The sequence below is a fragment of the Pygoscelis adeliae genome, unplaced genomic scaffold (genome assembly GCF_000699105.1).
Source record: "Pygoscelis adeliae isolate BGI_AS28 unplaced genomic scaffold, ASM69910v1 Scaffold268, whole genome shotgun sequence".
NCBI classification, from domain to species: Eukaryota; Metazoa; Chordata; class Aves; order Sphenisciformes; family Spheniscidae; genus Pygoscelis; species Pygoscelis adeliae.
The window spans coordinates 1,083,934-1,106,015 of record NW_008825262.1 but is presented as its reverse complement, the minus strand read 5'-3'; the positions used below and the strand labels follow the sequence as shown (position 1 = coordinate 1,106,015).

The following is a 22,082-nucleotide window of genomic DNA, read 5'->3' as shown; positions in this document are numbered from 1 at the left end:
CAGATGATCAGTCTTTCTACCTCGGTAATCTGCTTTAGCAAAGGAACTTTCGTGTGTCTGTCTCCTGAATTCTTCAGTACATCATCCTGCCAGTTAACCAGATTCAACCATTTTTAGTCTCTTTGTTTAACCGCCCCCCCACGTATGTTACCCGGTGATTACTAGCCTGTAGATTGTTAATATCTTACGCTTTACCTAAAACAAAAATGATTGTAAGTCTGCGTGGATAAAATGTAGTCATGTTCACTTTTTAAAAACAGGTATCTGATGAGAGTAATGGCTTTGAAAGATCAGTTCCCTCTTATATTTTTTCCTTAGGTTGTTTTAGTCGCTACACCTAGAGGTAAGCTTTTTGTAAGGCTCTCTTATGGTTGCTTTCATTGTTTACTGAAGAAGAGCTTACTGTGCTGCTCTGTACCAGACAAAAATAAATAAAATACTGTCTGAAGTACAAGGTAAAAAACTGAAAAGATCTGCAATTACTCAGTTACTGTGGTCTTGTGTGGTAAAATCATTCCTCACAGGAATGAAAAATGCCTTTAGTTTGGACTTCAGTTAAGTAAAACAAACCTGCAATGCTAACATTGTTCTGGCCATGCAGTGATAGATGAGCTTTGCATCCCAAGCATTAAAAGAATTTTCTCTTATTGTCTTATTTCTCAAGTTTCATAATAAACTTAATTATTTTTAAATCCTTCCTTGCTATTACTGAAGAGTCAAGCAAAGACCTTGCAGCATTAGCGTTCTGTTCCCCAGTTTGATGCCATGTGCCAAACTTCTAAACGCTTCACTTGAAGATAGTAATTTGTCATTTACTTTTTAGGTCTCACTTCTTTGGCAGACTTTGTGATGGGGATAAAAGCTTTAATCTTTATTTTTATTTGTCATTTTAGAAAGTATATTTGTTTAGTATTCTTCAAAATAACAAAGGTTACAGAAAACTTAGAGCTTAACAGCTCCCCAACTCTGGTATGATTTTTTTTCCACGTGTCCTAAGAAATTGCTGAATTCCAGTGCATTCTAATACAGTCTTGAATTTTTTTAACCAGCTTTCCTTTTCTGAGGAGCCTTGTGTCAAGTCTGAAGCCTTTTTATCTTCTGCATGATTTTTACAGCAGACCTGCCTGCGTTGGAGATTTGTGTCAAGGTCTTTCATTTTTCAGTACAGCTACATTGACGTTCTGCAGTAAGAGATGCAAGAATGTTTATCTGGAACTTAATTGCTGAGCTAGTTGCTAGAGGTATTTATGTGGTCTTTGAGGAAGGGGAACCCTATTAAGATCACTTCTAGTGATGTCAGGGGAAATTAATTCTAGCCAAACGCTACTTTGAATAAGCACTTCAAGTTTGGACTACCTCACTTGATTTAGTGTTAGTTCACTATGCACATAAAGTGGAAGTCCTGCTTATTAATGTTTCTAGATGGAAGGCTGTTCATATTTCAAGCTTGTTCTAAACTGTTGCTTAAATTTCTTGAGTTGCTAGTTTCTCACATTCATCTGTGCCTTTATTAAACTTCCAGTGGAAGAATATTCAGCTCATTAGGTTCTGGAAAGGCTGTACCTGTGTACCATCAGGTCTGTACTGCGGGAAGATCTGCGCTGTGTTGCTGTTGAGACTTGCTCAGAAAGCCCTTTTAAAAAGGACTATTTCCTTGGCTGAGTTTTTTCTGAATCTCCCTATTTGAACCCTTTAAGTTCGGAACCTGTTTGTTGTTGGGCTTTTTTAGCATTGGTACTTTGAAATTGTATTTTATATGGCTTTGACCTATTAAAATATTTGCCTGTTTCTTTACATAACTCTGACTAGCCAGTAACTGTCAAATTAAAAAAAGATGGGATCTTATTACATTGAAAGGTCAGCACTTATGGATTATGTACAGAATCCATGCTTTTTATGGAAAACCTACATATCAGAATATAAAACTGCAACTTGAACTGAAAATAGTGAATATAGTTGCCATAAATTGTTAGCAAAGTATAGGTGAAAATAAAATGAAACCAGGCACGAAGCAGAAGATACACATAAGACAGGGTAGTAGATGGTTGTATGCAAACAAACTCAGAAGTCATAACTTGAATCCTGTATTAATGCAACACTAAAACTGCATGACTAAATAGTCAAACAGAAAGCAGTGTGAAAGTTAAGAAAAATGGGGGGGATTGATATGTATTTGTAGTAATAGAGGTAGTGCATGACCCTCTCTAATGACAGTCCATACAGGGTGCCCCAGAGGGGGCTACATGGTTGAAAGTGACCTTTGCTTTGCTGCTTGTTTGTGTGTTTGTTGCCATTTAGGTTAATGACACGTGCTTTCCTGCCATGCTAATTTATCCTGTTGCTGAGAAATCCTGTGGTCTTAGGGTAACTTTTCTTAATGAGGCATACGCAAATAAGCAAAATTTTTCCTCAGAAGGAGGAGACTAAGAAAAGAGAACAAAAGTAATCGGAAGTGTAAAGTTCAAGAAGATGGATATTTGCTTCTAGTGAAATACGATGACGTGTGAAATAATGAACAGTAGTGAAAAAGCTCTCCGAACAGATGAAGGTACTACTTGGAAAAAAGCAATGCACTTTAAGGATGAAGGAAAGTCTTTGTGAATAGGCTATGTATGAAAGAGTCATGTTCCCCACCCATCCCCAAAACTCTGTAACTAATACCCCCTAAGGATTAGTCGTCTACAGAAGAATAGTAGCCATTGCTCCTCAGATGAAAATGAAACCCTTCCGACTATATGTCCTTACGGTTCACAGTTATGCTTTTAGCTGTCTGGTATGTTACAGGTGGTTTGCACTTTTCTCTGAAAATTACCAGCTCCTGATACAAGATGTGACACTAGTTTAGATGTGAGTGCCCCACGGAGTGTGCTTAGGTATGTGTAGAAGTGAAGGATACAAGTGGACGCAGCAGCTCCCTGTGCTATAAAGCATGCAGTTTGGGTTAGTGGAGTAATTCATGTGGGAAAATGACACTATTGCAAAAAAGAAAAGTCTCAGGGTGCTGATTTAACTGTTTGCAGCTGTGGGCTCTCTAGATCTGTTGCAAGGGGGAGAGGAGGAGCACACATATCTGGATGCAGCGAGTGGGAGCTCACAGGTAGATCAGGTTGAGCATAATGTGCTGCACCCTAAGGGAGGTTAATGCTTTTCTAAATCTGTGATATCCAAACACTTTGCTGTTGCAAACTGGAGTTGCTCCAGACTGCAGGAAGTTGTGTTTGTTAATTTTAATGTAGTTTATCTACTTTTAGGATGTATTGGGTTAACAACTCAAATCTGAATTTCTGTAACCTGCATGAAACCTTAAAGCTTGCACTGACATGGACAAACCTTTTTGTATGCGAATTTGTTAGGCCATATTGGAGGGGGGTGTGTGTTGTGTTTTTTTGTTTGTGTTTAAAGACTGGTTGGAGAATCAAATGAATAATATAAAAACAATGAAAACTGAAAGCTGGAGTAGCTGAAGGATAGAAGACCTTTCATCTTTTTTGACAAGCATTTCACTTGCACTGCTTGACAGTTTAAATTCCCAGATGTCAGATGAGGATTGAGCAAAGTCCAGTTCTCTAGGCCTTCAGTAAAAGTGGGAAGGAAATGTGTGCTATTTCTAATATTTTTAAATTAAAAGAAATCATTAAAGTTGCAAAGATATTTTGGAATATAAGTCTTCAAGCAGCAAAAATTAGAGTCAGTTTGCTTGTGCTGTGGCAATGATTGGTCATAAGAGAAATGAGAGTTCATTCCTGTGTTTACTCAGTCTCTTTGCACTGTCTTCAAAAGATTAAAGTGATGTTCCAACATCTCTGCAAGATGCTAGTAGTTGTTAGCAAGCTGTATGTTCAGGAACAAAACACACTTTTCAGATAGGAAACTCTTCCCCATCTTGAAGCAGCTTCCCCACCTCTAAGAATTACTTCCCTTTTTCCTGTCATCATGACACAGCTGAGGTTATGGACAAAAGTGAGCTGTTGCTGTTGAATGCGCTGTTCCTTCTCACATTGTTATGAAGAAGTTGCTGGATTTTAAGTATTTCCAAGTGGTTTTTCTCTACATCTTCTATGGCCCTGGCAAGATGCATGAAAACTGAAGATTCAGAATAGACTGAGATATCTAATCTGCATTTGACTGTAGAAGCAGTGGTGCCAGGTGCTACTATGCTGCTTCTCCTACAGAAGCCTGCCACTGTGTGCGTATATATAATATACACATTGAGAGTTGTACAAGCATTGCAAATAGCAAAATTTTTTCCTTTGAGTAGGCACACGCTTTTACTCTGTGTTCAAAAACAACCAATTAATAGTACCGAGTAACTCCACATTGTAAGACAAAATATGGTTTGATGTAATGTAGTTGGTTTTTTTAAACTAAAAACCTATTTAAACTGGAAATATAGCTTGTTCTTCATTAGTTTGCATCTCTTCCTCTTGCATCTCAAATAAGATATTCCTAATTAGCGGGGAGCTGTGCTTAGAATTATTTCGGATATCTGAGAGATTGAACTAATGTGGTTACACAATACACTTTTATGAATACATTAGTGATAGCTGTCAACTGAATGATCTAGCTAAAGAAGTCTTGTTTGTCTTTTTTTGAACAGATTACGGATGTAGCAGCACAAAATGCATCTCTTAATGTGATGACAGAGGTAGCAACCTGCTGAGACAGTGGCTCGTTCTGTAGTGCTCCAAACCAATTTGTTTTCCAACATTTGCAAAGTCACATATAACAATTTTTCTAGCTACATAGTTGCCTGCAGAAGTTCAGTATTAACTGACTTAATAATGAGCATTTTATTAATACTGTCATTATTATCTGGAGGTATCTTCATAAATTTTTTGTGGAAGTGTTCATCCATGTGCTTGATGCATTGTTGTACCTGAATGCGCAGTGTGTAAACAAAACAGATCTTTTCAGACTCAAAAGCTATAAATGCAGAATACTTTCATCAGTGATACATGTTAGTGTTATAATCACCCACCTACTCCCAAAATTGTATAGACAATACAGAACGTTACTGTGTGCTTCTGTGGAGCGTTTACCTTCTGTGACTTGTTCTAAACCTACGATCACTTTTTACTTGTGGTATAGGGAGGTAAGGCAATGTTTCAAAACTATTGAAAGAGGATTTTTCTGGAGCCGTTCTGCTCCAAGAAATGTGTGACCTAAAGACTTGTTTTCTTGCTCCCACACTTTCAGAAGAAGGATTTGGTTTCAGTCCTTCAACGGTCTTTGCGAATTGTTGTATTTCTAAATGTATGCAGCAAGGTGATAGGATAGGAAACTTCTGGAAAAGGAAGAAAGTAGGAAACATTGGAACATGAAGCACTGTTCTTGGCCAGAAAGTGTAGTGAAGGTTATAGCAGGATTTGTAGCCATGCTTCCCAAATTTATATGACCTGTTCTTTTTTTATTATTCTTTTTTTAAATGCTTCTTTCCTCTAATGAAATTTTACTGGTGGTTGCTCAGGAAGTAAGATCTGTTCAAGGATTTTAACCAAGGAAAGATGAAAAAGTCTTCTGCACATTTTTATTTTATATGAAATTACTTATTTTTTAGTAACTGAAGTGATTATATAGTTGCATAGTCTTATTAACCTTGGAAAACATGAAACTGCAGTAGGCACTGATTATTAAGAAACTGAAGTAGAAATGTAAGTATTTAATCTTTAAAACTGAAGAAGGACAAATCTAGGTTTTTCTAGGGAAATGGACACTTTTGTTATCCGGGAAAACAAAGTTTAAAAACTGATTTTTTTTTTTTTTTCTTCTTGGTGGAACTCTTTGCGGGTGTTACAAGCTAGGAACTGCAACGTTCAGAATAATGCCTGATATCTCTGGAGAAAGTTGGCAACATAGACACTTGTAGATAGGCTTGGAAGTGGTAACAGGCTGTATTTGAAATATTTGTACTTTCAGTGAAAGGAATACTCAAAATTTAAGAGCAAACTGTGGAAGTGCCAAACTATACTGGAAAAAACGCCAGGAGTCCGTGTACTTGTAAAGCTAGATTTTTCACGAGGGTAAGGTGATGGGAGTCAAGCTTCACTGGAAAAAGTAGCACTCGCAAGCCATACAGTTGCAGAATTCTCCCCCTCCCCACTAGGAGGGGGTGAGAAGTATAGAAGAAGGAAGTATAAATATTTGTGCTAATCAAACTGATGATAGTGTGATGGATAGATAAACAGAGGTTCGGCATGAGGCCCAGAGAGCAGGCTGCTGTTGTTTTTTTTGGTTTTTTTTTTTCAGATTGTCCAAATCCCCCTTATTTATTGCTTTGCAGTTTCACTTGTTTGTTTTATTTTTTCCTCTTCTATGCTAGACCTAACCTCTTTTCTTTGAAGCCCTGTATAGCTTTGCTTTTATTAGCTTTCCTGTACTGCATACATTTCCTATGTGCAAGTAGAGTAAATGGGAGAAAGTTACTGTATTTTTTTTGCTTGCATTTGAAGAGAGCTTCGTAAAACGCACAACTATAGGGAGAAAAAGCACAGTGACTGTAAGGTGAAATTAAATGAACCAGGGCCAGGAAAGGAGGGATGCTGACTGTGTAAATCGCTATTCTAATTAGATTGCCATTAAACTTTAAATACCAAAAAAATGCAGCAGGATTTTTTTGCATTATTCTAGATCAATGAAGGAGGCATTTAGACTTTCCTGAACACCTGACCTATCCAAGACTGGAGACACCTTGTTGCTTGACTGAAAGATGTATTACTGCTTTGTGATAGGAATGCAAGACTGCTACAGATGAATCTTTTCATTGGTTTGTAAATAAAAAATAGTGGACTCCATTCCTCCTAAATCTGGAGGTCACCCAAATAACAGGTATAAACCGCGATAGATGTGGAGAATGAAGGAGAAACCACCTTGTGTCTCTGGTTGATTCCAGAGAGATGGTATAAAATAAACTAGAAGGAGAGAAATGTGACACATGGGCTGTTTTTAATAAATATTTCCTGATGTTTAAGAATTTGGCCTGGCTTTAGTGGTTTGGTTTGATTACTTTGACAGTTTGTAACTTTCTAGTGAAGTGATTTCTTCCTAGGCTAATTGTGCCTGCAAAAAAATAAAAAATAACCAGAAGTCATTTTATTAGGTGTGATCTTAAATTAGGCCAGGGAGAGGTATGGTTTTTGTGTGTTTTTTCTTAAGCTGCATGAGTGATTGTTTGCATCCTCTGCTGCCACATGGCATATAATCGGACCAAATAAGGAAGCAGCTTGCTGTTCTGCCTTTATGAGTGAGTAAAAGGGGACCTGCTGAGAGAATGAGCAATTGCTGTAGGGAGTAGTCAAAGGGAGTGTAAGTCTGGCAAGACCAAGTGGGAAGTATGCATTTGGATGGTCCGGTCCCATGCATGTTACTGTTCTTTTGCCTGTCCCTTATTCCTTGCATGTGTGAAGCCAGGCCTTTATTTATCAAGTTTTCTATGTATACCAAGTGTAAGACAGCAAATTAATGTTGTAATTGGAAGGAATGGGAATAGGATGAGGGGGTAACAAATAGGAGCAGAAGCAGGTGATCCACATGTTTTATTTGCATGGTTTAGAGATAGTGTCTTCATAGTCAAAAGGCAGAAATTTTCAAAGGGAGATTTGTAATCTTTAGGACCTGCCTCCTGAGCATCACTGTTCCTGTATGCTTCTCAGTGTGCAATATAGTGTAATGTGAAAGAGGGCAGAGTAGATGCATTCTGGAGAGTGCTGTAAATACAAATAGCTAGCAGAAGACAACAGGGGAAGCATGTTTTGAAAAGATCAGGCATCAGGATCACCTAAATTGCTGTATGTTATAATAGGATAGAAGAAAATTGCAGAGAGCTGGGGAGGAGGAGGGCAGTGTGGAGTGGTTGAATACCATTTTCGGTACCGCTTCTTCCAACGTGTCCACTGTTATGTTTTGAAGAATAAAGACTATGGAGTAACTTGTGATTAATGGTGAAAATGTTGTGGGATGTGAACCTTTTATCTTGTTTTCTGTCTAATGGCTGTACATGTTGCTATTATAAATGCGTATTGGTTTTTGATAAATCTAGTTTCAGTGAGTTCTACATTAATTGGCCATTGTTTAAAAAAAAAAAACCAACACACCTATCTTTTAGGGAAAAAAAGTTTTTAGAAGTTGTTTGCTTTGGAAAATAGTCTTTTTCTGCTTCAGCTGTGTCAGAGTGCATCCTGCATCTTAAAAACAACTTTTCACTGATTACAAGGCTAGATCAGTTTATTCACTCATAGCAGAATCTTATTTTTCTGGTGGTTGGGGAAGACAAGTGACTTTTGAAGAGGTTATCAAGCAAAAGCATACTGAAATGAAGTCAATAAATAGTTAATTCTGAATTCAGGTGGGTCCATAATCAGCCTTACTGGAGATAATGAGGTTCACCTCCTGTGGATTTTTGTCTCCTGCATAGCAGCTGTCTTCTATAGTTCAGTAGTTTGTGAAATGCAGTTATAATTGGAAGCATTTGTGTGACTTATATTGTTTTGCTCTGGCGTCAGCATTAATAATGTGATATTCAGGGTGAATAAACACCATTTAGATATTCAATACTCTTTAGTATTGTTATCCTTTGCATCGTTTTTATAGCAGCTATATTTTTCTTTCTTCTTGGTTTAATTTTTTTTTGTCTTCTGTTTGAAATTTTTAGTCTCCTAAGCATCTGTAGTTATCTGTAATTTGCTTTGCAGTATTGGCTAAAAACAAGGTCAATAGGACCAGGATCTGTTTTCTAAACTAATTGAGATCAGTTTGCAAGGTTTGACTGACAAATATATCTGTACAGTTTTTTCCCTGAACGGATGAGCTGCAGATGTCCTTATGTAGTAGCATATTAATTACAGTTAAAATAAGCATGTAACAGTTGAAACTACATGGATCCACCATGTTTTGATTATTTGTCTTGAGCCAACTGTTTTTCTTTTAAAACATCATTTTGCATTTGTGGGATTCAAATTTGCTACCTTGACTCCAGAAATGGACACCATTAGGCTTTTTAAGCAGACTTTTGTCTTTACAACACTGCTTCATGAAGGGTCCTCAGTTGTTCCCACCTGCTACTGATATAAGAGCATTCTGTACCTGGGTTCATTGGAGCACTGGCCTCCATCACCTGTTCTGTGTCTTCTGTCTCTTGTAAAATTTTATTTTTCTGACATGCTGGTGTAGGTGATAGTAGTCCCACTAAGTAGCTGCAGGACTGACGTGTTTAATGTTGTGCTGCTGTATTTTTAAGTGTGGGATATGTATTTCTGAGCTAGAAGAAAACCCCTAGTTATCTGGGGTTGCATTATTCCCTTTATAAGAAGGATAAACTAATGAGGAAAATGTTGGAGTTTTAATCTCACTTTTGCTATTTGTCTGCAGGTGGCAATAAAAATTATTGACAAATCTCAGCTGGATGCTGTGAATCTGGAGAAGATCTACCGAGAAGTGCAGATAATGAAAATGCTTGATCACCCACACATTATAAAGCTGTACCAGGTATGGTTAGCAGTGTCTTTTTTTCCCTTCTCCCCCCTCTGTCTTGCTCCCACATGAAGAGTTCGCTCTACACCAGTGACTTCTGGCAGATCACCAGTCCGTGACAAACTCAGCTTTTCTGCACTTGATTTGCATTGGATAAGTGTTTTAACTTTTTTGAAAGTAGATCAGTTGTGGTCTTCTTCATTCTATGGTACCAATTAGGCTGGCCGTGTTACATACTCAAGTGTACCTGTAGTCTGCTTAAAACACACAGAAGGTTGTAAATTTTATGTTAGTGAAAGAGCCGAGTTGGAAATACCCGGTGATGAGACTTTGCTGTCTGTTAGTAGACAAGGTACTATGTAAGCTAGAGCAGGGTAGGAATGTTCAGCATCATGTGTCTACAGTGAGTACTAGCTGGGAGGATCTGCTAGTGGATATAGTGGTTTTCTTTAGTTGAGTCTTGGCTCAGAGTGCAGGTTGAGGAGCAACTTGCAGCCTTTTTTCTTATCCGAAGGTAAGACGTGAGGATACGTTAGTCCAGATTCTGCAGATGTGCTTGTGATGTAAATGCATGCACCAAGCAAGAGGTTCCCAAACACTTTATCTTGAAGTGCATTTACTAGGAGATGGATAACTGTTCTTTGGACTTATTTTTGTTGGCATCTTGCATTTCACTTCTGTTGTGGATATGGACAAATTGATATTTATCCTAAAGTGAATTATGTATGTTGTGGAATTGAATGCATCCTCTTATAATATAAAGGATGAATAAGTATGGTACAACAATGTGTGTTTACACAACAGATAAACCTACACTTGTGATAATGCATACAATTGCAGACAATGAAAGCTTTTGAAGGTTTTTACTTGTGACTTTTTTTTAGTGTGCATAGTTTGTATAGGAAAAGATAGGCTTGTTTTATATTGTTTCTCTTCTGTTCTGTTTTCTGTTCCTGCTAGCATATGGTAAAATGTTTGAAGCTGCTGGCATTTCTGCTTCAGTTAACTCTTGCTTTTAAGGCTTTCCTGAGAATATTCCCTTTGGGGTGTGTTTGTTAGTGTTCTGTTTAACAAATCACATGGTGCTTCTGAGATACTCTCTTGCTTGTTTCAAATAAACCTAGCTCAACAAACAAATGAAGATTTGTGCATGCTAAAACCAAACTTTGAATTTAAGTTCATCTGACAACATCGATAAAGGCAATGTGAGAACAAGGACTTGGACCTATGGTGTTGGAGTTGTCCTAGTGAATAAAGATGAAGATCCCAGTTTTGACTACTTTAGCTTTAATTTCATCTTATGGGAAACAGACTGGCACTTCCTTTTTAAAATACCGATTCACCAAGTAGAGGCAGGCCTTAGGGAGTTAAATTTCTAACTGGTTTGAGTAATATCTACCACAATTCCTTCTGAATGAATGACAAAACACAAAAATGGTAGTCGAGTCTGAGAATAGTTAAATTAAGTCTGGAGATCAGCAAGATCACTTGACGAGGAGAGTAATTGTTGTGTAGTGCTTACCCCTTTACTATTAAGGGATTGGCTTGTTATAAATGCATTTGGTAGATAGGTGAGTTTATTTTTAAAATAGTCTTTAATCAAATTGTCTCACTAGTTTGCTTGTATAATGTGCCCACACTACAAGATTCTGAATTGTCTCATGTCAAGGAACTACTGAGGATTGTCGAAGTTAGGTAATGAAGGTAGCAATCTTGGCTTGATTAAGAATGGTTCCATATATATGTAATCCACAGGCTGTTGCAGCTTCCTGTCTCCAAATGTTGGTTTAAAACAGTCTTTCCAAACTGTTTTGCCTTCCAGATACAGACATTTCAGTCATAATATGCTCAGCTGTTGTGGTATTAAACAAGGGTGCAGGAGAGACTGAAGAACTGCCATCTTGTTCTGTCTGCTGGCTTGTCATTTTTTTGGTAATTCTGCTGTTTTTATAACTAACTGTCTTTCAGGATTTGCTTTTTTTTTTAAAAGCATTCCTCTAAAAAGAGTTTATTTGTGAGCATTCTTCTAGTACTTTCAAGCTTGTGCATAAATAAAATGCAAAAATCAAGTTCAAGAGGGTCTTGTCCGCAGACAGTTCAGGCTGAACTATTTTACTGTGGTTATGGAAATAGGCCCAAAATGAGTTGGGTGTTGAAATTGTTGTGTTGTACTGAAGGGAAGTCCTAAATGACTTCTATTTTGAAGTAGAGGATTTTTCATTTTCAGTGTATCTTTTGATTATGCTATTTGTACAATGCATTCCTAAGGAGCTGTTTAAGCAATTGAGGAGTAGATCATTAGGAAGAAAGCTGCAAGATAACTGACTGGGCTGCCTTTTCCCAACTTACATCATGGAAGTACGGAATTTTGAATTGTTGGGTGAAATCCTTCTGTTCAAGGCCATGAACAACTATTCATGGAAAAGTTTTAAGTCTTCCCCTTACTCTCCTTTTTTCCTGTTTATCTACCTCTATTCCTTCCAGCCTCCCACGTTTTTGAATTGTGAGTAGTCTGTTCTTGTAGTAGGAAGGCTGGAACTTACCAGAAGAGAAAGTAGAAGATGCTTGAAGTTTGGGGTTTTTTTTTCTCTCCCCTCCAGAGGATATATTGAGGATATGATAGTTCTGTAGCTGTACTGTCAGATTGTACAATGGGATCCTGTGATGTGGTGCTTTTACCTGAACTTTGCCAGGTTTTAAGACTGACGCTCATCTGTTTTTTTTCTTTTTTCGGTCTATAACTAGAGAACTGTTGGTAACAGAAGTCAGTATTATTCCCAGTCTTTCCCAAGCATGAACCATCAGCATGTTAAAGTTGAGCAAGGGAATTACTTTGGGCTGATTCCTTAAAGGAAAGTCTTTAAACTAGCTGCTGAGGATACTATCATTTTGTGTTAGTCACTTGTAGCTGAGAATCCTATCCACCACCTTCTCTGTACACTGGCTTTATGAAGTATTTAAAGCTTATCCTTGTGCTTAGCATGCAGATGCTCCCCTTGAAATTGTTGAGGTAACTTGAAAAAATGATGTGAAAGATTGTGATAACTATATGTGCAAGGCAAAGACTTTCACATCTTTAGCAGAAGAGAATGCTGAAAATAATATCCATTTGGGGGTGTGTTTGCTTTTTGCTCTTCCCGCAAACAATCTCATGTGCAATTTCTCCATCAACAGGTGATGGAGACCAAAAGCATGTTGTACCTTGTGACAGAATTTGCCAAAAATGGAGAAATTTTCGGTAAGCAAGAGAATATTTTCATGTTCAACAATTTAATGTTAACTTCTGAAGTTTGTCAATTGTATTTATTTTACCCAAGGATCCCTTTTACTGTAATATATCCCTTTCCCTTATTTGTTAAGAAATGTGTGATAACTGTCACTGTTTCTCATTTTTGAACTAAGAACGTTAGGGAAAACTGTTAAAGTGTACACTAGCATAAGAAAAAAGTTAAAAGTTACTAATGTTCCTTTAGCAGAAGACATAGCTTGTTAAACAGAACAGTGCAGGATAAACTCTCATCTCAGCGGACAGAATTACCAGGTTTTCAGCATTGAGTTGTGATGAAAAACTATATTTAAATGTTCAGCCTGATAATGAACAAGTGGCCCAAACAGTATTTCAGTTAAACTGAAGAATCTGTTTCTTGTGCAGTTATGTACTGATATGTCACACATGATTCTTTAATATGTTTTCAGGAAGAACATGGTGGGCAGGAGGGGGTGTCAGGGTGACTTGGAGTAACGCTCATAATAAAAATTTTAGGTTGTCTGTGTTTGACCTGCATGGTCAAATTCACATTAATTCTTCTTCTTTGGCTCAAATTCATCACTCAAGCAGGACTGCAGTGTTAAATTTGTATGAAATACAGTATTTTTTTTTAGTTGTAATACTTCACGATGCACCTTTTTTGTTTTGTAATGCTCAGCTTGGACTACAATAGACATCTCATTCTATTTCTTTGGAAAAAGTTGTTACTTAAATCAGTGCAGGACAATTGTAGTATATAAATGTTCTGAGCAAATGACACTTCACACTTGCCCAGCCCTCTTTTAGTGTACATGATCACTCAAAGTGCGGAACAGTAGAGAATCCTTCAGTATTTTGAAGGACCAGAAGAATTAAGGAAGCTTACTACATCTTAAAATCTGCTGCTAATGATTATGTGGAAGGGCATTTGTGAAGTGGCTGTGCGTCAGCCTTTACTCTTCGCAAGGGCAATGGAGTGAATACTAAAAGTCATTCCACGCTCCTGAGACTTGTGTTCTAGTATTGAAGGTGATTCCTGCACTCTCTCCCTTCTTGATTGTGGTAACGGCCACAGTAAAAAAAAATCCTCTACGTACATGCAACACAGACCTGGTTACGGCAGGCTGGTTGTAGCCTTCGAGCTCTCCTTCAGCGTAGTTTGAATAACTGTCATAACTAAAAAGTCAGGTTTATGGCATCTGCTCTGCCATTGTCTGTTCTCTCTAGGGCGTTTTGTCTTCTGTGATTGTACTGTGCATACACGTCCCAAGTTACTGTTTGAGGTTTTTCTAAGCTATTGAGGGTAGGGTAGCAGTGAAGTCCTCTCAGGGAGGGACAGGCTGAATTTTTTCCCAGAACTGGCTATATATAGCAGTACTCCTTTTTAGGCCACAAAGTGTCACATTTTATACGTTTCTTCTAAGTAGTTAAATGCATTTAATTTTGACCTGTGTTAGTGCCTTTAACTTCAAAATGTGCATTAGTGATCAAAGTAAAAATGCTTTTTTCAGCTCTTGCACATGCGACAAGATTTGGGTGAGCCTGTGTTCTTCTGACCAAAGATGAGCTTGCTATTCATAAACTTGTTTGAAATGGTTGACAACCTGCAGAATAGCAAGACAATGTCATAGTAAGGCTGGGATGATAAACTACCAAGAATGTTACTCCTATTTCTGTACACAGCATATTAGCATAGGTCTGTTTTGGGGCCTGGTAACCTTTGAATATCTTGTGCATTTCTCAGGAATGTGGGTTTGGTTTGTTTTTTGTGTTGTGTTTTTTCTCTGAAGGAACAGCATGATTTGCTTTATGCTGATTACCATCTGGAAACATTGAATAAGAAGAAAGGGGATTCTGTTTTTTCTCACCTTCTAAGCTGCTGTTCTCAAACCAGTGCTAATCTTGAAGCCTAGCCATGAGTTGCAGGCTGGCCTACAACTTAATTTTTTTTTCCTTCTGAAATCTTTCTATTCATCTTATTACTTGCCTTGGGAACTACAACATTGGAGGTTGTTTATCTTGCAAGATTTGTATCCAGACTTGCATAAGTGATTAGCATAAGCCAAAAATCTCTCTAAAAATTACCTTTGTACCTACATCAGGTTAAGTTTGTGTATTTTGCGTAGTTTTAAGGTTTCATATATGAAATGTTCTCAGTACTCAGTCAAGATTCTATAACTATTAAGTTGCATTTATGTTACCAGAAGGTTTTTTTTGCTGCCGCTTTATGTGGGAAAGTGAGGTGGTCATAGGGAAAAACAAATTAACAAAAGGCAAAAAGATATAAAACTTTAATCAGCATGGCTAAAGATTCTAGAAGTAACTTGGATGGTGACTCTTTTTGCCTTCTTATTTGTCTTGGCTTTAATGTGTCTCATTTCCTGTAAAACTTTCACTTAAATTCTTGGTTCATTCTGAAGAAGCGAAGCCTTTTGGGCTATGAGACTTTCCCTGTTTGCAGATCCTTTAATGTTTGTTTCAGACGCAGTTTAGCTAATTCTCTGAGACCTTGTTTTCTCATTAAAATAATTAAGGAATCTTTCTGGGTCCATTATTAGAAACTTAATGTATCTATACAGGTTTTTACTAAATTAATCATTTTTTTCTGATTTATTGGAATGATTTCTCAGAGTGGCTTTTGTAATTAAGGATGGGATATTCTGCTGTTGTATGTATTTGTCACTGTTACATGTTTTTGGAGGAGGAAGCAGAAATGAGGTAACAGCAGAAACATGTTAGAATTTCAGAAGGGGAAAAAAGTCTCTTCTGGGTTTTTCTGCAGGCTCTCAGACAGAAAGTACACTACAACGGTAAGTGGTAGGTGAAGAGCAAATGGTCACCGTCTAGTAATATGTAATAACAATTTTGTTTTAAGTTTGAATGGTACCCAGGACAATGGGTTTATTTTCCATGGAAGAGTCTAGCATGTCCTAGTAGAGTAACAGAAGAAAGGAACAGAAAAATAGCAGAGGAGCAGAAATATTCTCAAAGGTAAAGAAAATCTTTGTAGCTGGAGTATTTCATACATAGCAGGTACTGTTGCTTTGTTTAGGAATTGGACTGAGGTGTTAAAGTAACAACCTTTCTTGCTTAATAAAAGCTAGTTTCATGAGTTTTATGCTTGATACCCAGGCACTTAAGAGTTTTTACATGCATTTTAGTTGCAATACAAAATCGGAGTCGCTGAGAAAGCTTCTCTGAAACTCAGTCATCACCACCAGGCAGAATGAACTCAGAGGGCAATGGAATAGAGTTCAGCATGTGGAGGGCCCTGGTGATTGGAGTGCTCAAGAGGTGGAGCCTGGCCAATCTTTATTTTTTACACTGGGGGGTGGGGGGATGGATTTCATGGAAACAGAACTCAAATGTTCAAAGTCCCTTCTTGTTGCCTGGGTTATCTTCCCCACCACCACCACCTTTTAAGTCCTTATCGGACTGCTTGTGTCATAAGCAGAATATCGTGTGCTGGGCAACTTTGATGTAACTGGAAAGTAGAGAAAAGCAGGGTAGTATTTAAAAAAACCAAAGAAGTAGAAAGAAGACTCAAACTTCATGAGCTGTTCCTTCATCCTGTCCTGATCCTTCTTTGGGTGTATTGAATTTGCCATGTCAAGTCTAACAATGTGTGAAATAAAGTCTCCCTTTTATAACATTAGTTTTCAAACAGCACAAGTAGTGGGATGCTCTTCCAGAGTCCTGTACCCAAGTGTCTTCAAAGTTTCTAACGCTTTGCCCTGCGCGATCCTGCTTTTTGGGGGATTTTACTTTGTTTGTTTTCTCTTGTAAAGCAAGATGGTTAGAAACCTGTGGAACCTGCTGTTTCTTTAGTTAATCAGTCTCCTGACAGCATTTAAGTATTGTGCTCTGTTTTGTTCTTTGACTAACCTTTGATTGCACTTGAAGGGGGGCTTAAACAACAAAGCAACCAAAACCCAAACTAACTTGCTCTAGGTTTGTAGCAAGAGCAGCTTATTTAAATTTTTACTCAAAAGCTACTGAGTTGGGAGAAGTATAATGAGAAAGACAAACTTCAGTCTATTGGGGCTGATCTTCCTGTATGTTCCTTCTGTAATCAGTGAGGAATGAGAGGCCTCTCAGGGGGCTGGTTCAGAGCTTTGACTCACCCTCCAGAGGAGCCTCTTTCTTCTCTGAGTACGGGAGGAGCTGAGAGAGATTAGACTCCCTAGGTTGAAGGTAGCCTTTGTGATAGCTCTTCTGAGTAACTTTCCTACTCAGTGATGTACAAAATCTGTGAGAGTTTATAGAAGTCCATTTTCTATCTTCCTCTTGAAAAAGATAAAGAACATAGCATGCTCTTCAAGATGGTTGTCAGTAGTTGGTAACTGGTAAATGTTCTTTTAATGCCATGTCAGGCTTTCAAGTTCACTGTGAGTAGCCTGGTATTAAACCTCATTGAGTCTTTTCAGCTCTGCTAAACCATCATTTCATAGTGCTGACTGGTAGTTCATGGACAGGATTATTTTTTAACCCCTGTATTAATGTTCTTCACTGTCTTCATAGCTTTGAAATTTTCCATACTCAACAGCAGTTTTGAATTTGCCTTTCGCCAGTTAATGTCACTGCAGTAAATAATGTGTTTAGTCTCGACACTTCAAATGCTGTTACACTTTAGATTTGTTTTTTAAAAAGGTCTTTAGGCTTAATAAAACATTTGAATTAAAAAGGTTTCAGTTGTGCTTAATAACTTTACAGATCTACGAAGTTTTTAACTAGCTGCTTCTGCTGTGTTTTTAAAAGTATCTTTACAGCCACCATCTTGTAACCTTCTTCAGCATCCCTCACCTGAAGTCTCTAAACCAGCTGAGATCACAGAATCATAGAATAGATGCAAATTATCTGTTAGCTAAACTAACTACAGTGAACCTGTTCTGAAGGACTAATTCTCTAGCTTCTCATCAGTGACTGTTTATATTACAAGAATTCAGACTGCGGAGGGGGAAGCTGACTATTAAACCTAAAAGCGATGTCACTGTTCAGCAAGGGGAAAGGGAATATCCAAGCTTTCAGTTATGGTTGTTTCTACCTCCTCTTGCTTGCGGTCTGACATACTACATGTGCATTTTAAAAGCAGTAAACATGACCAAGCTACCAGCTTGTGTGATTTATGTCTAGCTTAACAATTGTAACTATTTAAAGAAATGTGCTGCTCTTGGCTGAAGTTTAGGAGTAATTATTTTGATCTTGTCCTTCAATTTCCTCATGTGGCCTCCCACTGGGTTTTAGCATGAAACTACCAAACAAGCGATAATAGCACAACTTCTTCATCTAGAGCTCCAGTACAGCATTTGACACATGACAGGGTGACTGTACCTATGTGTGTCCTTTTCTGGTACTTCCTTTTTCTACTTCATGCAAGAAACATGAGGGAGAGAAAGACTGAGGAATAGTTAAGAGGCAAACATTTCAACTGCCAGACATGGTGCCTGGGAAGAACAGCTTAACTGCATTTGCATACTTACTCTGCTATCTTACATCTCATAGTTGACTTTCCTGATCGTTTAGGTGTTCCTTACAACCTTTAGATTGTTTTGCAATTGGACAGTAGGTTGCAAGGACCTTGCTGCCTTTTAGAAGAACCTACAGGAATTAATGGGATACTGTCAGGCTATATTATTGTGCTAATACTCCTACTCTTACACAGGCATCTCTCCGCTTTACTGTGAAGAACCATAAGATTACTCTGAGATTTTTCAAAAGGGTTCACAATGGGGGGAAAAAAATGTTTATTTCTTACTCCTGCCAGATGCCAGCCAGGGCATCCACCACCCCGTTCAAAAAAACTACTATTGTGGAACAATAGCAATGCACAGAAATGCAAAATAAGCTCCTTTAGTCAGTCCTGTTTATGCCCTGCCTCTCTTGTCCCAAAAGGTACCTTGGGACTTAAGCCTGTTTTTGCAAGAGGCTCTTGTGCATTCAGAGTGTGTGCCCAATGGTTGTATGGGAAAATAGATCAACCCAGGCAGTCTGGTGGGTCTCATCTTCTACACATGCAAAATCAAACATCCCTGAGAAGTAGATCTCAAAGTAAATCTGACTTTGGAATAGCAAAGCACTGAATTTGAAGAGAGGCTGGTAAATATTTGGAAAAACATTTCTTACGCAAAACAGCAGCTAGATGTGAAAACACTCCTACATTAAATATGTACAGTAACTACTCATGCCAAGTGTGCTGACGTTGTGCAAATGAAAAAGTAACAGTACTGTTACAGTTTTATTGACACTTTCCTGAGTGTTTCTCTTGGAAACATGCAGTAACTGATGCATAGTTTAAGCCAAGTGACCTAAATCCTTTTCTGGATTTTGTTCTACTGATTAGGCAAGCTGAAGGTAGTGTTCTTTTGTCCTCAAACCAAACTTTGCCGAGAACGAGATTCCCTTCATAACTAGTCCTTTGCGATTTTGCAGTATCATGGCTCAGTTGATATAGAAGACAGTCTTACAAGTTTTCTAGAGTATTTCAGCATAAATGCTAAGCCTTAAGGAGACATGTTTCATAGTATAAACATGGTGCTTACAACGTCAACTTCTCAGCATTTTATGCCTGTTTAAGTGAATAAACTTGAAGTGTCTTCAGAAATGCTTCCATATGAAGGAGACATTCAGATGTCTCTTTGATTTCTTAAGAGTATTAGCATTTAATTATGTCTGTACCTGTAAGAGCCTAGTTTTACCTAGCAGTTTGTCCTGGACAATTTCATACATGTTTTGAGCAGAGATGCAGAAAGCTGGACTGGAATGGGCTTGAGCAGCTCTCTGCTACCTTGGCACAGGATCAGCTGCACCATTCTTGGAAACGTCCCTAGAGAGATTCAGTAATCTTCCTAGATAAAGCTATTCAGGACCCAAGGTTTTTTTAATCATAAAGATTCTTTCAAATGTTTAATGGAGATTTCCTTAGCTGAAATTCTAACTGATTATTAGTGCTTCTGTTAATAGGCATTCATAAGACTAGAAATATAATGTGTCCCCTAATATGGGATTATTTGTTCCTTACTAAGCTTGAACCGGATGAGTGATGTCTTGACTGCCTTACACTGAACCCAGATCACAGAAGAGTTGAGGTTGGAAGGGATTTGTAGAGAATGTCTAGTCCAGCCCTGTGGCTCAGAGCAGGGTCAACCAGAGCAGGTTGCTCAGGACCATGGATGGAGACTACAATCTCTAGCCAACCTGTTCCAGCATTTGACCAGCTGCACAGAAAAAAAACCTTTTTCTTAGGTTTAAATTGAACTTCCTGTGTTTCAGTTGGTTCCCACTGCCTTTTGTCCTTTTGCTGATAACTTTTGCTGGGAAGAGCCTGGCTTTCTCATCTTCCTTCTGTCAACTATTTATATACACGATAAGATTCCCCTCTGCACCTTGCCTTCCTCAGGCTGAACACCCACAGCTCTCTCAGCCTCCCCTTCCCCTTGTATGACAAGCGCTCCAGTCCCTTAATCATCTTCATTATCCTTCACTGTACTCACTTTGGTATGTACATGCCTCTTTAACAGAGCCTTGACATACCAAATTTAAAATGAGTGCAATTGTCCACCTAAATGAAAGACCGTATTTTAAATGAAAAGCATTGACCACTGGTTTTGCCAGAAATGTCTCTGAGTCATATGTTTTGAAGTAAATACCATCTTAATCTTGCAATTGTCCGGTAAACAAATGTACTTTGGACTACTGAAAAGGCTGGACAGGAAGCTGCCTTGTGACAAAAGTCCTGCTGCTTTCTGCTGTGGATCCAGGTGAATCTAAGATAGGTTCTGGTTTCTATTTTATTATAGAAAAATGAAGAAAATACCTACCATAGAAACACTTAGCCAGAGGGTATGATATGAGGGTAAGATTTGTCAAAGGACACATTTATGAAAGCATAGGTAGCTTTGCTATTTCAGTCTTTGCAAGGTACAACAGGGTGCTTTGCTCTAGGTATCCACAGTAAAAACTAGAGTCACAGTTCTTAGCTCCAGAGGTATATATGTGCATATCCAAACAGTGTCCAGATTCCAGCTATTGTGGCAGAATGCCTCTAGCAAGTTTCAGCTATCTTAAAGTGGTTTCTGTAACCCAGGGACTGGCACGCTGCCTGTATCCCAGCCTTTCCTATTTGCAAGCTAGTTAATGCACAAACAGTATCCTTGCACGTGCCATCACCTATTTAGATAGGCTGTGGTATGTTCTGCCTCTCCAGGAGAGGAAGTGGTGTATTTCAGAATAAATGACCTATTCTGTGCAGACTGCTAGACTTGGTGGAATACTTAAGGCCAAGGTGGTTTGGAATCTTTAAAAGTCCTGACAGGCTAGAGCCATAAAAGCAAATGACAGCTTGGATTCATTAACTTGTTTGCTGCATTGCTAACAAATGATGGATTAACAGCTTAAAGGGTTGGCTTGCATTCAGCGTAATTTAGTTTGTGCCTTTGATATCTGACTTCACCTTGATATCATATGATTTGTCAGTCACTTTGTGACTGAATGATATTTAGCTTGCAAATATTATGATGTCCCCTTACTGCCAGGCTTTTGTTTGTTCTTGTGCCTTTGCCAAGTTAAACCAGCTGAAAGTGTATTAAGACTTAGGTAAGTTAGAAGCTCTGAGGATTTTTCAGATCTGCAGGTTCCAGAGATCAGATCTAACGTGCTTTGCTCAAAAATGTTTTTTGAGGGATGCTGAAATGAGTATACAGCAACTGCGGTCTCTAGTCTGCCGCTTCAGATGGTTCAGGAGCAGCCACCTCTGTGCTTGCAGAATGTGCTTGGGAGGTAGTAGCAGCAGTGCAGGAAATCCTTTCAATCCCACCACAAGTAAAACAAAGTTAAGTTACCTTGGTAATGGGATATAGAACTTTTTCCTAAATGATACCCCTATAAGACATCTTTGAAATAAGCCTGTTTTACTGAGCATATTAAGAAAAGAGTGTATTAATGATTGCATTTGTTCATTTAAACCGTATGAGTGAAAATATAATTCGGAAGTCACTTTGATAATCGATATGATGCTGTCTGGAGCACTTAATGGCAGTGTACACTAGTGACCCACGTGGCAGCAGAGAACTAGTGATGTATAAGAATGCAAGGTCAGTGAAGTGGTCAGTTTTATATGATCCAACAACAGATTTCTTTTTCATGTTTTTCTGAATGTTCACAAAAATCCTCCTGGTTTGTGGGTGGGTCTGTGCCCCCTCCTCCTGAACAACACATTTCTTTGTCCTTACCTGAAGTAACAATGAAGCAGAAGTGCACCATCGGTGGTTTTACTGGAAATATATTTTCAGGTTTTAGAACGTGCTTAATGTGAACTGCTTAAACCTTTTCTGCTTATCATAAAGAAAGCAGAAAAGCTTAAATGAAAATGTTG

General features: G+C 38.2%; 1 protein-coding gene across 1 annotated transcript in view; it reads left to right on the top strand.

Annotated features, from left to right (window-relative positions):
* Window positions 1–2,496: 2,496 nt before the first annotated feature.
* Window positions 2,497–22,082, top strand: part of SIK2 (salt-inducible kinase 2) — a 55,583-nt gene continuing 35,997 nt past the window's right edge. Inside the window, exons 1-4 of the mRNA XM_009329567.1 lie at window positions 2,497–2,548; window positions 2,670–2,773; window positions 9,364–9,480; window positions 12,640–12,703. Coding sequence (XP_009327842.1) covers window positions 2,497–2,548; window positions 2,670–2,773; window positions 9,364–9,480; window positions 12,640–12,703 — 337 coding nt within the window. The remainder of the gene's footprint in view (window positions 2,549–2,669; window positions 2,774–9,363; window positions 9,481–12,639; window positions 12,704–22,082) is intronic.